At 33.5% G+C, this 17,595-nt stretch overlaps 2 protein-coding genes across 2 annotated transcripts; one reads left to right on the forward strand and one right to left on the reverse strand.

Annotated features, from left to right (window-relative positions):
• Nucleotides 1–6,886: 6,886 nt before the first annotated feature.
• On the reverse strand, nucleotides 6,887–7,799 carry LOC143611304 (putative RING-H2 finger protein ATL21A). Its single transcript, XM_077085535.1, has 2 exons — nucleotides 7,220–7,799; nucleotides 6,887–7,014 (listed from the first exon to the last, which is right to left on the reverse strand). The coding sequence occupies exons 1-2, from the start codon at nucleotides 7,797–7,799 to the stop codon at nucleotides 6,887–6,889; spliced, it is 708 nt and encodes a 235-aa protein (XP_076941650.1).
• A 7,361-nt stretch (nucleotides 7,800–15,160) lies between these two features.
• On the forward strand, nucleotides 15,161–15,726 carry LOC143611305 (mavicyanin-like). Its single transcript, XM_077085536.1, has 3 exons — nucleotides 15,161–15,229; nucleotides 15,291–15,390; nucleotides 15,512–15,726. Exons 1-3 carry the CDS (start codon nucleotides 15,161–15,163, stop codon nucleotides 15,724–15,726), a joined length of 384 nt encoding a protein of 127 aa, XP_076941651.1.
• The last annotated feature ends 1,869 nt before the right edge of the window (nucleotides 15,727–17,595 follow it).

Here is a 17,595-nt window from a genome sequence, read left to right on the forward strand (position 1 = left end):
AAAGAATATTTTGAACATAATAACATAATAATATTATTTAGTTTATGAGTCTACAACTAGAAAATTAAGCATTTCATCAAATCAACACATTGAATAAGCATTCCTTCAGTCAAAGAGAGATTTGGAAATCTAATTACCAAGTCAATATGTGGATTTTTCTAATGCCTTCATCCATTTGTCATCATTGGGTGTTGAATCCTTCATTTTTGGGCCTGTAAGCATGTGCGTAAGCCCAGTAGTCATGGGCTCAATGCTGAGTTGTGCAAAATTAGTTATTGATGGGTCTTGAGTAGAGGTTGAGGTGCACAAATCGAGTATTAAAAAAAACCGGGTTCGGGTATGGAACCGGGTACGGGTATGATCGGGTATTGGAAAATCAGGTATTAGTAATAACCGGGTCTGGTTCGGGTCCGGGTATTGGCATGAAAAACCATACCCTATGTATCAGGTCCGGGTCGGGTATTGAACCGGGTTTTCAATACCCGGGTATTTGAATACCCTATTTTTGGGTATTAAAAAAACCAATTTTCTATAGCATTTTTCTGTTAAGGGGCCTACTTTGTTTTTTTTTAATTATAACTCCATTTTTTTGCATACAAACTTCAAAGTTCATTCAAACATATGTAAATAATTAAACAGTGATATAAAAAAAACCATATATTTTATGTGTTTTAAATTGTTGTTTGATATATCTAAAGACGTTGCTCTAAAAAAAATATTTATATCAAATATGTGCTTCAAAAAAGATCCGTTGAAGAACGGCTATAGATATGTGGGTAGCCACACAACCATTGTCAAGTGTCACACAGACATATGTGCACAAACACTAATATCAGGTATGCAAAAAAAACCAGTTCGGGTATGCAAAAAACCCGGTTCGGGTATGCAAAAAACCCGGGTTTCGGGTATAACTAGAACCGGGTTTCGGGTATTATCGGGTTTATATCGGGTACGGGTTCGGGTTCGGGTTTCAGCATTGAAAGTCATACCCTATCCGTAGCCTACGGGTAGGGTCGGGTTCGGGTTCGGGTATAAAAAACTGGTTCCGGGTTTTTTTTTCGGGTCCGGTTCCGGGTTCGGGTTTTTTGTGCACCTCTAAGTAGAGGTGCACAGATCGGGTATTTTCAGAAACCTGAACCGGGTGAAAACCGGTTCCGGGTATGATCAATAAAAGTCAAAACCGGGTCGGGTAGGAACCGGTTTCAGGTATAGTCGGGTATTTGATCGGGTTTCTGGTTTTTTTCGGGTTTCTGGTTTTTTTCGGGTTTCGGGTAGGGTAGGGTCGGGTTTCGACCGGGTATTTCAGGTTGCAACTCCGTGGGTCCAAGTCGGTTCCGGTTTCGGGTACGGCTCCTTGGATAAATCATATGCCATGTCGTATCGCGGGTCAGGTACGGGTAGAAACCGGGTAGTTTGTGCACTTCTAGTCTTGAGCCCATGCATGTCATGGTCCGTTAAGTTATGCCGTATTTAGTAAGGGCCGCAATTCTTGACATTGCCAATTATAAAAAGTTTCATATGAGTCGAAGTAATTGATTGATTGTTTAAATGGTTATGAGCTCCCTAGTTATTAGTAACATTTTACACGAAACACGATTCGAACACGACACGACTTTAAATTGTTTCGATACGGCACAAATAAATATGCGCGTCGAGTATATTATCGGCACCCCAACATGCTGAGCCGACACGATTTTACCCCAAGTATGAAGTAATGAAACTTAGGTTTTTTGAAAAGGAAGTAAATAAATTAAATACCAAAACCCTGTTAAAATTGAGGTCCGTGCCTTTCTTCATTATATAGACAAATATTTGATAAAGATTTTTCTTAAAAAGTACAGTGATATTTAAAATTAACCGACGGATGTGAGAGGTACGAGTTCATATAGTGGGAGGTACGAGTTCATATAATGTCACATAAATTATGGATGAGAGCATATGTTCATAGCTAAACGTGTTTTAATGACAATAATTCTATGATGGAGAACCTAATGAGAAGTTTCTAGTCAAACAAACGAAAACAAGCATGTGAGCTACTCGTAACATATAATATTAGTCGGCACAAGTGAATAAGTGATTAGATGTTGCATATTTGTCAACTAAACAAGTTTTGCCTTTGAGCTGTTTTAAACCGTTTATAAGACACGAGATATGTAAATTCCTGTAAACTCTATTTTGCATAACTAAGGGCGTGCTCATTTCGCTGGAATGGAATGGAATTTGGATAGAATTGGAATTGATTTCATTTCTTAAGGTGTTTGTTTCGTTAGAATTAGAATCTTAATTCTATTTTGGTGTGCTCAGTTGACAAAGAAAAAGAATTGGAATTCAGTTCCTTCAAATTCATTTAAATAAAGGAATTCAAAATCCTTCCAAAATGTGAAGGAAATCGAGTAAATTCATTGGAGTCTTTGATCGGTCGACAACATGGTCGTGCTCGGGCCGACACTCTGATTCGTAGCGGTTTCAGGTCGGCGCTCCGGGTCATTTTGCGTTCGATTCGACGCCCCGGGTCAATTCGCGTTCGGTTCGACTCGCCTTTGGTTCGACGCTTTCGCTTTGGCTCAACGCTCCGCGTCAAAGCGTGCTCGGTTTGACGATCCGGGTTAGTTCGCGTTCGATTCCATGCTCCGCGCCAAAGTGTGTTAGGTTCAACTGTCGACCCAAATGCGACCCATGCCATCGACGTGAACACGATTTGAACATGCTACCGACCGTCGACTCGAACACGATCCCGGAACGTCCACCCAAATGCGACCCGACTCTTCGACCCAAAAGCATTCCAGAGCGTCATCCCAAACACATTCGGACTGTTGACCCTGAATGTGTTCTTGAACGCGACATGGAACTTAGACCCGGGCTGTCGACCTCGACCCGAACTTAAACCCGAACCGCAGACCCGAATGCGATACGAAACGTAGACCCGGACCGTAGACTCGGCCAGTCGACTCTAATGTGAGTGGAATGTTGACCTGAACCTGGCGGGGTTGGCTAGAGATGTGGTGGTAGATTCCAATTCATTTGTCAAACGAACACATCAAGAATGGAATTGGATTTCAATTGCTTCAAATTCCAATTACTATTGAAATGTTCAAATTCCAAATTAAATTCTTTCCAATTTCAAATCCTATGCAAATTACAATTACAATTACAATTACAATTCCATCCCATTATTTGAAATGAACACGACCTAAGTTAATTATCAAGGAATTAACAGGATGCCGAGGCGATATTTTTCTTTTAATTCCGTCCCGCTGACCCTTTCTGGCCCACGTGATCCATCAAGTTAACCCACTTTAAGCCCAGTTAAACTCAATTAGCTCAATTAATTGCTAGTTTATGAGCCCAACCTTTTGCTAGCTGGTGACCCAAGCAATGCCAGTTTGATTCTTCTGTCTCACTCTCCAGGCATCCAGCTCAACTCTGGTCAACTTTCTCTTAATTGATATTCATTTAACTAATTAATCACTAAACTACCCTTACTAAAAATTAAGGTGTCCGCTTCAAGTTGTCACAACACCAAAAGAAATGGTTTTGGGCAGGTCAACACATCCTGTTTTATAAAACAAGTTAATCCAAACACGACACATGTCATAAATGAATGAACACGAGCACGACTCGTTTAATAAACGGGATAACATATTAACCCGTTTAAGGATTTTAAAAAATCAATATTTAGATTTTAGAAGTGTTATTTAAAATGGATTAAAATTTAATGTTTGAAATTTTCTTAATATTCCGCCTAACTATTGATTATTAAAATTAAAGTTAACTTTTAATATAGAAATATTTATTGCCTCTTGATTCTTTAAACTTTATATGTTAGTTCTAACTTTTAACTGTATCTTCTTCCATCCTTCTCGTTTAACCTTATCTCAATCTAAATACATAAAACTAAGTTTGTTAATTGGAAACGGGAGATTAAGAAACAAAACACGATTAAAAGAACACCAATTACAATAATAATAAAATAAAAATTGTTCGTTGAGTTTGGGTAATTGATTGATTATTTTGTTACTAAGACATCAGTTATTTTTCATATTCATAAATGAATCTCCTTGACACCTTATTTCAATCTAAATATACAAAACAACAGTTGTTTTTTTTTCTATATTTTACATTTATTTTTAAGTCTATTATTATTTCACATTCTATATAAAATCATTCAATTTATAAATCTAGTCTAATAATTTTACACCCTTGTCGTAACACGGAGTTTTAATAATAGTTTTATGACATCATCAATGCACATATAACATAGTTAATGTTCAATAATATGTATATAAACCTAATCCTTTTTACTTAAGCGAACAAAAACTAAGGGCGGCAAAACAAACCCATTTGGGTTGTTTGGGTCAATTTGGATAACTTTTAAAATTGAGATGGGTCAGGATGGATCAAAAGAATTTTGCAAGAAGGTCAAGATGGGTTGGGAAAATGCTAGTGACTTTTGGTTATAGGTTAGAATGGGTTTGTTTATGAGTTAGAATGGACTAAAACAAGTTTTATCCAATTTTATTTCAAACAAAACCCACGGAACCGAATAGAAACCAAGAAATTGAAACCGAAATCGTTGAAACCGAACATATACCGAAACCGACCGAGATGAAAAAAAGCAAAACCGAAGCGAAAAAAACCGAAAAACCGAACCTAAACCGAGACAAAATCGAGTTTTTTTTTTTTTTTTTTATTTTTTTTATGAACGAGGAAGACGGGGGAAACGTTTTAGTATTTTACTTTTTGCGTTTTCGATTTATAAGTTGAGTTATTAGTTTTTTATTAATTTTTTTAAATATTTTTTTGAGGGGTTTTTGAACCCTTTGTATTTTAACCTTTACTTAGTTCAAGATAAAGGTTAACTTTACCCATCTTGACCCATATCCATCCTAAACCGAATGAAACCGAGAAATCGAAACCGAACAAAAACCGAAAACATTGAAACCGAATAGATACCAAAACGAAAAAAAAAACAAAAATGAACCGAAAAAAAACCGAGCCTGAACCGAGACAAAACCGAGTTTTTTTTTATGAATCAAGGACAACGGCGATGACATTTTAGTTATTTTACATTTTGCGTTATTGATTTATATTTTGAGTTATTAATTTTTTATTAAATTTTTTGAATATTTTTTTGAGGGGTTTTTGAAACTCTTTGCATTTTAACCTTTACTTGGGTCAAGATAGATTAACTTTACCCATACTCATCATAACCCTCTATTTTAAAAATCCATCCTGACCCATACCCATCCTGACCCAAACCCATCACCCAAATCCAACCCTAACCCACTCATATTGCCACCTCTAACAAAAACAATGGCTTGAATATAGAAAAAAACTAGATTTATTTCAAATGGGAAATAAGATGAAATAGAAAACGTAAATGAACGACGGCCGGATAGGGTGGCGGTGTCGGCATGCCACCCAATCTAGGGTTTTCCTCAAGTGACAGCTACAGTTTGGTTATTTGAGTGTGGCGCGGTGAAGACGGTATAGAGCTTAGGCAGGCTCTGATACCATGTAAAAAGGTAAAATACTTGATTGATTATTTTCTAATAACGAATTACAATAGATAGAGAAAAAAAATGCAAACCATAAAAACCTAAGATGGGCTAGTGAGCTCACACAGTCACACTCATAACAAACCTAAGATAAGTTCACACTAATAAAAATATAGTACAATACTTACCACTAAACCACCATGGGCCTCTCTCAAATGAATGGAATATCCAAATTAATGGATTATGGATGTTTAATAAATCCAACCACTTCATAACAATCCACACGTAGTGAAAAGTTTAGAACCAAGAATCATATTAAATCTTGAAATACACATTTGAAATTTCATTTTATACGCTCAATTACTACTATTTATCAGCTATAAATTATTGGGTTAAATGAAAAAAAAAACGACTCAAACAAATGCCCTTAGTAATAAAAAGGTGCCGCTTTAGGTTGCCACAACACGAAAAGAGCCAAGTTTTGAGTCGACACGTTTAGTGAATATATTAACACGAAAACGACCCATTTAATCAATGGGTTAGCATGTTACCCGTTCAAGGATTTAAATAAAGTCTATATTTAGACTTTAGAAGTGTTATTTAAAATGCGTTAGTATTTAAAGTTTGTTTTTTTAGTTTTTCGGCTACTGTTCGATTATTAAATTCAAAGTTAACCCTTTATATAGAACTATTTATATTATTAACTCTTAATTATGTGAACTTTATTTATATATTAGTTATAACTACCAACAAGGCGCTAGTTATTTATCATATTCTTAAATAAATCTTGAATGGGTTAGGGTTGAATATTTTCACCCATCAACCCGAAACTCATCAAATAGATACTCGTCAACCTTACCAGCCTGATACAATTGACACCACCAAATTGACCACCCTGCAATTGTCCCCACTTAACCCGTCAATAACGTTTTTGTGGGTTTTCTTTGATTTGAATATTCAAAAGTGAAGTCTTGGCAGCTAAGAAAAACAAAAGTAGCCATTGATTGTGATTGATAACAAAAAAAAGTTTGTGAGTGGTTTTGGTTTAGTTTCTTTTTTGTCTCCAATTTGACATTTCTACCTTTCTTTTCTCCTTACCACTACGACAACTCGTTGAGTAAACTCTCTATTTTTTAACCATTGATCATATACCGTGAAAAATGTATAATGAAGAAAATACAATATAAGATATAGGAAGTCCAACGAAAATTATATACAAAACAAGAATCCAACCAGAATGGTTCCTACTTCCTTCAATCTTGTCATTTGACTAAGACAATTTAATGATCACTAAAAGTCTAAACTTATAACGGCCCGTATAAACCTATCTGATTTGGCACCTCGTTGGTTCTGACCTGACCAGGATTATACATATTAGACAGCCTTAATCACAACGTTTCGAGATCTCCAATTAACTTCTCCCACTCATGTTCATTAGTTCTTGATTTCTTCCAGCAATATACCATTATACACCCTAATCCCAAAATCACCAAAACCAAAATGAGCATACTTATTCCTGAAAAAAAAAAACAAAAAATAAATCAAAATAATAACCAATACTTTAAAATCAATGACAAATACGTTGACTTTGACTTCAAAAGTCAACCAAAGTCAAGGTTTGTTTAGACCAATGTTTTTATAACCGGACCTGAAATCAAACTGGTCTGCTTGTCACACCGGTTTGTCTGGTCCGATTTTGAAAACATTCGTTGAGACTTTACCTCTAACTATGGCTTCAACACTAAACCCTCGCCTCTCTTCAGCAAAACCCATTACACCCACAGAATCCCAAGTCAAATCGAGCCCGAAGCTGTCATCTGACACGTAAGAACTATACGAAAACGGAATCAAGACGGTTTTTACAGCCTCACAAAAACCGGGAACATCTAAAGAAGACTCAACAACATATACATGGTGTTTATGATCACTCAAACACGGCACCGGCTCCAAAGAACCCGAAAGACCAATCGAGCAATTCCAGTACGTGTAGTTCTTAACCACATGATAATACCGAAAAGGCGCAATATCTAGATCAAGATTCAAGAACACTTCAAAAACACAGTCTTTCGGGTCGAATAAGGTGAGTTTCTTGGGATCATTAGAGATTGATTTCACACCCAATTCACCATAACCTTTGAATTTGATCATGGTTTGATTGTGTTTGCAGAATGAGTTGACTTTGAATGGGAATCGAATATGGGGTTTGTCATGATTGCATATACTGGAGGTGAATTTGCCATCAAGAAGTTGGATGAATGTGAATATGAAGAAGATGAACATGAAGAACTTGCAGGCTGCCATTAAAGTGTTAAGGTTTTGGGTGTGTGCTTGTGTTAATGGCTAATGGCAGATGGTTTCAAGTCTTTGTAGGTGACTAGGTGAGACAGAGTCAAGAAACAAACCAGGTACTACTTGTGATGCATGGAGTACAAGTGGTTGTATAATGAATTAATGATTCTAGAATCAACAAGTATAGTATACTTTGTGGGTTTGTTTAGTGTAATACTTAAAACATCATAAATAGAGGAAAAGAGTGTTATTTTCGATTAATTATAGTTGACCACTATTTAGAAAATTAAATAAAAGCCTTCTTGCATTAATTATAAATTTATAATGAAGTAGAAGCCGGCTATAGTCCCACAATTATTTGTTATGATAAATAATAATAATTTATTGAATAGATATCTTAGGTGAAGCGAGATAAGACTTTATACGTTCGTTTAACTAAAAAGTTCGTTGTTAAGTAGACATAAGGCTCTCACTAATCCCTTACCTTGTTAAAGCAATTGTGCCCTTCGGGCATCAAGCCCTCCTAAAATACCCTGTAACCTTGGTTGTAATGGTGGTTAAGAAATTGTTGGTGAGGAACTGAGGTGGGTGAGACACCATCCCGTAACACCTAGTCTTAACGTATACTATGTGTTACATGAAATGTGAAACGGACAAGTAGGTGCCACGTAAGTGTCCTAAAGTAATTGGACTTTCACATTTCGCATTCACGTGAGTGTGTTAGGCTATGTGCTATAAAAGGTGTGAGTTATGAGATTTGAAAAATGCAAATCGTGTCATGTAACTTATGTAAACCACCACATTAGCTAACAGGACTTTTCCATTTCACATTAAGTTGGATGTATTATGGTTATGGTGGGAGAAATGTGAATGTAGTAATGGGGGTGAGATGGAGATGCGTTATCTGTATAATAATTTTGTTTAAAAAAAAAGCATTGTTGGTACTCTTGCGCCTGTGAAACCAGTGGCACCACAAGCGGCAACATCCTTTCACTTTTGTTATGTTATGATGATTGACACCCACATTGTCAACAATTAAGATAATTGAAATGCCCGTGTCACGATTTGCTACGGGTCAATGAATTATTCACATTTGAAAGCCAAGCTCGTAACTTTGATTGGCAAGGAAATAAATACGTAAACACGACTTCAAATTTATCTACATCAGCTCGGTAAATATGATAAAAAAAATAGAATTATACATATACACACTTCTCCGTTATAAAGGAAATTTATGTACAGTGAAATTCATCATAAGTTTAATATTCGGTTAAATTCACACCACAATATTAATGCTTTATTTATCTATGATTTTTAATTAAGATCATATGCCTTATTTGATCAATGTAGCCATTGGTGACATGGCTGCTTATGCTAAAGCAAGAAGAATAAAGGCATTTCAAGGTTTATCTAAGGTGTTAGAATGAGTAGTCTGTCGGGCTAAGTGTGATTTTTGTAACACGAAATTAGTGGGTCCATAAATGAAAAACTGGAGCCGAATAAGAGTCGAATTGTTGTATCACATCATGGATGGAACTCCTCAACTAGCAAAAAGAGCTGCTAGAGATGTGTATGAGAGCATGGGGTTTTGTCCAATTGGTAAAACCTGTGCTAGTATGGTGATGCTCCCTGAGATCAAGGGTTTGAGCCACGCCGAAGACGAATTTGGTGTAATTTAATCATTAAAAAAATAAAATGTTGTATGAGTTTTATGATGTAGTACCTCATAAACAAAGGAGATGATCGTAATCAGAGAGTATGCTAGAAGAAGTAAACACAAGTTTCCCATGTTTGACACATCAGCTTCTCCACAAACACCCACCTCAGCATGTCGTATAAGATTTCAAATCTCAATAAAAAACCTTCAATTTTTCTACAACACGTAACTTTTACAAGTATCCACTCCACACTCAATATCATCACCTATATTTACAAATCACTTTTATAACAGTTTATATATATATATATTTAAATAAATTATTATTTTTTATTTTTTTTCATACACTAACTAAAATAATAGAAGTTCTAAAAGATAATAAAGAAATTCAATGAACTATATAAATTAAAAATTGCAATGAATTAAACCTAGGAGATATTTTCTCACAATGTCATCCCACTTTCTCAGCGGAACCCAATCATCCATGTCTCGATGTGGGTTTTGAGAATAATGGAAAATAAAAGATGTTGAGGCCCACATCACATCCTTCACAAGTCCTCCTAGTCAACGGACCTTGTCTATGGACTTGAAAGCCACACCCAGCCCAGAGTGTTTCTTCCTCTGACACATAGTGTGTGTTCTAGAGACGAAACCAATCCAACAATGAAATTAAAAGTAGAAATGTAGAAACTTTATACATCCTTCTAAACTTGTTAATGCCTTAATAGAAGATGGATAAATGTAACATTCGTTAATTTTTAAAATCGAAACTCAGTCCGTTTTAAACTTTCGATGTTGTCCGAATTTATATTTTGTCATTAAAATATTAAAGTCTATGTGTTTATGGTTTATAAAGTAGTATTATTGGCCCATATTAAAGTTTAAACAAATTTTGATCCCACTTTCTAATTAGAGGGACTAAACTCTGTTGTTTTCCTTGTTCTTAATCCATTTCTTTGACCATGATAATCATTACATTATACGTTTTATTTTCCAAATTATACCAATAATCAACCGCCAACTTTTTCAAATCTCACGAATTGTTTTTGCCATTAACCATAAGTGAGTCAGTTTGGTCGATTTACGCTATAAATAACCACAACAATCTGCTGTACAAGGAATCCACACTCCCTATTGCTCTCAATTTCACTCTATTCTAGCTATGTTTTCGTGAAGTAAGCTCTAGGCAAGCCGAACTCAAAATTCAAGCTTTCTCCTTTGATCCTATATCAATTTCGGTAATTGTTATGTGTTTTAGGCTCGGTTTATTATTTCTAACGTTAACACTCGGTCAATTTCAACTGTTATCAATTTTAAAGGACCCTATTCTAGGGTTTATATGAGGAATTGGGGCTTTTGCAATATAAGTATTTATAAAGTTTCAAATTGTTGTTCTAAAATAAAAAGGATGGCTGTTCCAACAGGTAGTTTGTATGTGTATATGGTTGATCCACCCCGGTTTGAGTCCCTCTATTCTAACTCAATTTTGTTTTTTATTTTATTTGATAAATCTTACTAGATATTTTACAAACCAACCTTAAGATATATACATATTTAATTAGTTAAAATCCTAATACACGTAACATTGAGTCATGCAAAATGTTTGCATCAGTTCCCCGAACTCGTTTACTTTCTCAATCATTTAAACTAATTTTGATTTAAAACTAATGCAATAACTCACTATAAATTAATAACATATTTTAAATAGGTAACTAATGTTTTAAAAAAACGAATAAGAGAGATTACTTTCCTCAACTAACGCAAATATAAATAAATTTCATCATTTCTTTTACCTAAAAAAAATTATAATATAAAATCTTTATTTTAAAGTCGAAAACCCAAATCCCATACTTGAGTATAAACCCTAAATTCCAACTTGTCGTGAATTGTCCTTTTTAACAAGAAGCTTTATTAATTTAAGCATATACGCATATTTTGGATAATTCGCCATGGTTCTCCCTCACATTCATCCAACCCGCTTAATCTTATTCAATTTAATTTCAAATTAAGGTGAGTTTACATACCTCATTTTCATCTTTTATATTTAGGGGGTAGCATGTATACCTTATTTACATTACTTATGTTTTTGACCGCATCTTTTCAAACACATTCCAATTTATGTTTATGTGTGATGATTGCATTTTTTGTTACCATGCTCTATGTGCTTAAGTGTTTATTTTATCTTTGATGGTTGGTATCTCATCCTCATCTAGCATGATCATACACTTACCTAAGTACGTTGATTTTGTATCAACAGGAACGGGTTCACATCTATTAAATTGTTTACATATTCATAAAATTTATAATGCTCACAATTTACATATGAATTATGATTTACCTATACACACACATATGTGTGTGTGTGTGTATATATATATATTTATATAGGAGAAGTATAGAATGAAAACTCTTTTGAGTTGAGAAAACCAGTGAAACCCTATGTAACATCGTTTTTTAAAAAAAATTATAAATATGTAATATATTTTGTTACATTTAATACAAAACATCGAAAAATTAAAAAAAAATTGTTACGTATTTTTTAAAGATTTTTTTAACTTTTAAACATAGTTTTCAGGAGAGAGAAAATGTAAACATTTTTTATTAACTTTAATCATGAAATACAAGTTTTAAACTTTAATTAAAAACATATGGTTGAAAATGAGTTACTAGAGTTTTCACAACTCAAGTGGTTTTTAATTTAACCTAACCCTCTCTCTCTCTCTCTCTCTCTCTCTCTCTCTCTATATATATATATATATATATATATATATATATATATATATGGGGGGTGAGTTATCATACAAAGTAAAAAATGGAACTAAACGTGCGAACTGAACAAAAACTGAAATTTTGGCGGTGGCATAATCGTAAATAACAGGACCTTGATTCTTCACGCTCCATAGATAAACATCGCTCGACGTCTTCATTAAATTTAATTGCTTCATCAAATTGTTTCCCAAATTCTATCAAAATCGCTTGTTATCTTCATCAAATTATTTTGATTTTAGAATCAGAATCGTTTGCCGTACACTTCAATTTGAGTTTTGGGATCGTTTAATTGAGCCCACGTAATGCAATAACCAGTCGATTAAAGATATTGAAGTTTTTAGGGTTTTTAAGAGAATGTTCAGATGTAGAAGACGATATGATAATTACTCTATTTATATAACTAGAGTAATTATGAACCCCCTTATTTCACAAATTACTCTACTTATAGATGTTATTACTCTACTTGTAATATATAATTACGCTACTTGAAAATAAAAATTGCTCTACTTGTAATTAAATTACACTACTTGTAACTGAAAATTACTACTTATAATAAAATTACATTACTTGTGATTGAAAATTACTCTACTTATAATATAAATTACACTACTCGAAATTGAAAATTACTCTAATTTTATGTTTACTCACAATACCAATTACATAATTACTCTACTTATGACAAAATTACTCTATTTACATGTTAGGTCATAACATACAATAATATAATTACTCTACTTAGGAAAATAATTACTCTAGTTATTATATGAAAACCTTTGAAGTGTAATACCCAGCAACATATCATACTCTGTTTTTTGAATTTTTGGTTCTTTTAAAATATCTCCGTTGAAAGCTTTAAATCATCAATTAATTCCATTTGCAAAAAGCTTTATTTGTTCAATTAGTTCAATTTACAAGCTTCAAATTGATGGATTAGTACAATTTGCAAGCATCAATTCGTCTCTGTTGTGAAATTTTGTTCATGAAATTGATTTTTTTAATTGATTGATTGATTATGTATTTACAATTGATCGATTGATTTGGTATTTCAAATGATCAATTAAGTGTTTTATAGTTAATTGATTGCTTTAAAAGTTTTAATTGTTTGATATGTTTGAAGCAGAAAGATGAAAGAGATGAAACTAGTTAATTACATAAAGGCCATCGCCATAAATTTGTGAAACCTTCAGTTCGCACGTTTTGTACAGTATTTTAGTTTGTATTTGATCCAAACCCTATATATATATATATATAACTAAACACTTATGTGTTCTCATCAACATTTGTGTTGACAAACTTTATTTTTATGCATGCTACAGGTACAAGTAGTTGATATTGTTTAAGATCGAAGATATTAGTTTTACTCTAGGATATTTACTTCAAAGTACAAAATTATGATGTATTTCTTCCGACTATTGAATTTGTCTACTTGTTTAATGTTAACGAAATTAAATAATTATTGTCGTTTTAATTAGTGTCTTTTAAGTTACTGCCCAATCAATACGTTACGCCTCAACATGTTCCGCCATCTTTGGTCGGGATGTGCACTTTCGCTTATATATCAAAACTAGATTTTCACCCAGCACGTTGTGCCGGGACAATTGGTAAAACTTTAACGTTGAAATCTGGGTGTTGGTAAAACCTGAGGGTTGGTAAAGCTCGAGCGTTACGCCGGTGAGTTGACGCGAATTTAGTTAGTATCATTTACGTTCTTTATGGTATAGATACCATTTGTAAAACTTTAGCATCCAAAAAAAATATATTCGTCAAAATTAACATTAAAAAAATAAATTAGTTAAAACGATATTTGTATGGTCGATAAACCCAGGCGATGATAAAACTCAAGCGTTCAGTCTCGGGCATTGAGGCAGTAACTGGACACGAATTCAGTCGATTTCGGCTACGTTTGTTACGGTACCAGAACTAATACACACACACACAAGGTTAGGTTAAAATAAAAACCCACTTGAGTTGTGAAAACTCTAGAAACCCATTCTAAACCACATGTTTTTAATTAAAATTTGAATCTTGTGATCCACAATTAAAGTTAATAGAAAATGTAAACATAAATATAACTTTTTCTCTCTCCTGAAAACTTATATAAAAAATAGTAAAAGTATGTTAAAAATAGCAAAACAATTTTTTTTTCATTTTTTGATATTTTGTATTAAATGTAACAACATATATTACATTTGCAAAAAAAAAAAACACGATGTTACCTAGGGTTTTCACAACTCAAATATGTTTTCATTCTATACTTCACATATACACACACACACATATATATATATATATATATATATATATATATATATAAATTAAGTGGACCAATGGGGTGGTGTCGATCGATAAACTCAGGCATTGGTCAAACCGAGCGTTGTCGGTCCCGGACGTTGAGTCTATGCGAATTTGGTCCGTTTTCGTCACGTATGCTATGATATCTGAATTAAACAAACAAAAAAGAAAACAAAATTGTCATTCGCTCAACTTCCGTTATGTTCGTTACGGTACCAGAACGGAAAAAAAATGTTATGGCAAGTAAGGTGCCGCCAAGCGGCCCAATGGCGGCTTAGCGATACCAAATTTTACATTTATATATATTAGATAATTTCAAACTTACAAATAAAAAATATATATATGTGAAACTAAACAAAGTAGAATTGCTGAAACATTCGGATCTGTACTTTTGATTAATAATGCCGAGAATTCATAATATCCAAAGAACATGTGTGTAAAAAAGGCATTTATGCCCTCTTAAATAAAACAATAACAGACCTATATATTTTTGTTAGTTTATTTTTTATTAATGAAAGAACAAGTTTTTCAAATTTAGAAAATTTGAACGATCTTCTTTCACAATTCTGATGTGCAGAGAATTTATAGCATGCTTCCTTCATTTATATCTTAGATGTCCAACTTGTATAATAGAAAACTATATATAACCACCAAAATGGATAACAAAAACTTGGGCATCTTCCTCCTCATAACAACAACAATGGCTCAAGCCACAAGGGCTCGAGTAAGCAATGATCTTCAACTAGAACAAGATAAAGCTTCCTTATATAAAAGCAGGTCTGAAGCAAGTGATGCATTCGGTCGGAGAAAAAAAAGGATGGACCGTGGGTGTTGATTACAAAGCTTGGGCGGCTTCGAGAAAATTCGGAGCTTATGACAGATTGTGTATATATTTTATCATCCTTTATTTTACATGATTAATTTGTTGGTTTTTGATACATATTTGTGTAGGCTTTTACGTCTTCAAGCTAGTAAGCTAACTAATTAAATTATGTTGTCATTGTAGATTTCGGATTCGATTCAAAAAATCATAATTTATACAAAATAAATGCGAAGCAGTTTGAAGAATGTTCAACAGCCGATGCTATTCAGTCTTTTCCATCAAGTAGTGGACAAATGTCTTTATATATAGGCACTATAGGAGATCATTATTATATTAGTGGCGTTGGAGATGATTGTAACAAAGGCATGAAGTTACACATTACGGCCAAGGAAAAATAAAACTCGAGTAGTTATATATTTAAACTATTGGTTTTAGCTTTTTGTAATATATGCCAAAATTTCGTCCCAAATGTTAACTTTTTAAAGTTGAAGGACCAAAGTGTGAAACCTGACATAAAAAGCGGATGTGGATATAAAGTATGACCGTTTTCAAAATATAAATAAAAATATTTTAGTATATGTTCGAAATATTATTTCACGAGTGTTTAGCAGAAGAAACAATCATCTTGAGTCATGAGATATACAAACAAATAGATTGATGTTTAAGAACTAGAGCTAAATAAATAAATTGCATGTATGCATATTAAAATAATTCACAAACAAGATATTGTTGTATATAAGAATTTAAAGAAAAAACAATGAATAAATAAATAAAATAATAATAGTAACAATAAAATAAAATAAAGATATTTTGATGATAGTTAATCGTGTAACATAAAAAATTAATATATAAAATATATGGAGAAAATTCTGAAAATAGAATTTCTTTGGAGAGAGAGTATGAAAATAGGCCTTGTAATTTTCAAGTTTCAAAAACAATCCATCCAAAATCATCGACGACGTGACATAAGAAATCCCGCCGATAGATTTCGTTGACCGATGAAATACTGACAAATGTATATTACCTCACTTACCCCGTGGCTTTGTCTTCAAATCAATCGGCCCAGAGAGCTTTTGTTTGAAAATCATCTCATCTAAAACCATCTCCTACCTGAACTTTGATTTTGTTTTCATCTCTTATGTGAGATTTAAAAAAAAAGTCGAAATTTGTGTTTTTTTGAAATTCATCTGGTCAGATGAATTTCAAATGCATTTCGTCTTCGGAGATGATTTTCGTAAAAACATGCAACTAGGTCCGATTATTTATATTTTTTCTCTATTCTTTTATCAATTCCTCTTGATTACTTGCACGGCTCATAATCTCTAAGATTTTGGCTTGGTTACTTTCAATTAGTACAATGAAATTTAAGAGAGGTGCTTCGATTAAAGTGGTTGATATGGGTCATGGTTTCCTGGGTTCGTGTTATGATGGAACCATAATCTTACGGGTTGGGAAAAAGGTGTACATCGTGGTTTCCGTACCATGCTTGAAGTTGATCATTCCGGGTTCTTAAGAGAGCTTGTGAAGGCCGATAAAATAAGGCCAAAACCTGTTGATGTTTTTGTTACTGGCTTTGATCTCGGTGAGAAAGTGGATGTTTTTGCAAACGATGATTGGCGGGTTGGTCGCATTGCTAGCAAAATTGGAGAAACCGAGTATCCGGTCCATTTTGACAGCACCAATGAGGATATCATTTACTCGTTTACTAACATTCGCCTTCATCAGGACTGGGATGCTGTTAATGAGGTTTGCGTGTATACCCGTAACTGAACAATGTTTGAAGTAGTTGAAGTTTGTGTAGTTTATGTTGTAATGAAGGTTGTTTTTTTATGGTTCCATGGTTGAAGTACATGTTTATGGTTAAATGTTAGTTTTAACACTAAGTTTTCAACTTTCAAATTAGTGTTTCAGTAATATTATTATATGTTTTATAATGTAGTTAGTGTTTGATTTATTAAGTGCTAACACGATTATCCAAACACAACAACAGAAAATAATTGCATTAAACTACAATTTTACATTAAACCAAATGAAAATTACAATTTTAAAGTTTTCCATTAGTTGATTTCCATGTAATCAACACTCTTCTGATCTTTTCCTTAGCTGTTTTTGGATCCACTTCTGTTTTCTTTCCAACTTGATTTTCATTGATCTTCAAGCCTCTAAATGCTTCCTCCTAAGCTGCATCGATGCCAAAATCATCACCATCCCAGATGGCAAAGGGATCATTTGTAGTTTCTATGTTTTCGAGTGGGGGCAAATGTAAC

This window comes from Bidens hawaiensis, unplaced genomic scaffold (assembly GCF_021521415.1).
Source record: "Bidens hawaiensis isolate Kalapana, Puna unplaced genomic scaffold, B.hawaiensis_p1.1 tig00030506_1, whole genome shotgun sequence".
Lineage (NCBI taxonomy): Eukaryota > Viridiplantae > Streptophyta > Magnoliopsida > Asterales > Asteraceae > Bidens > Bidens hawaiensis.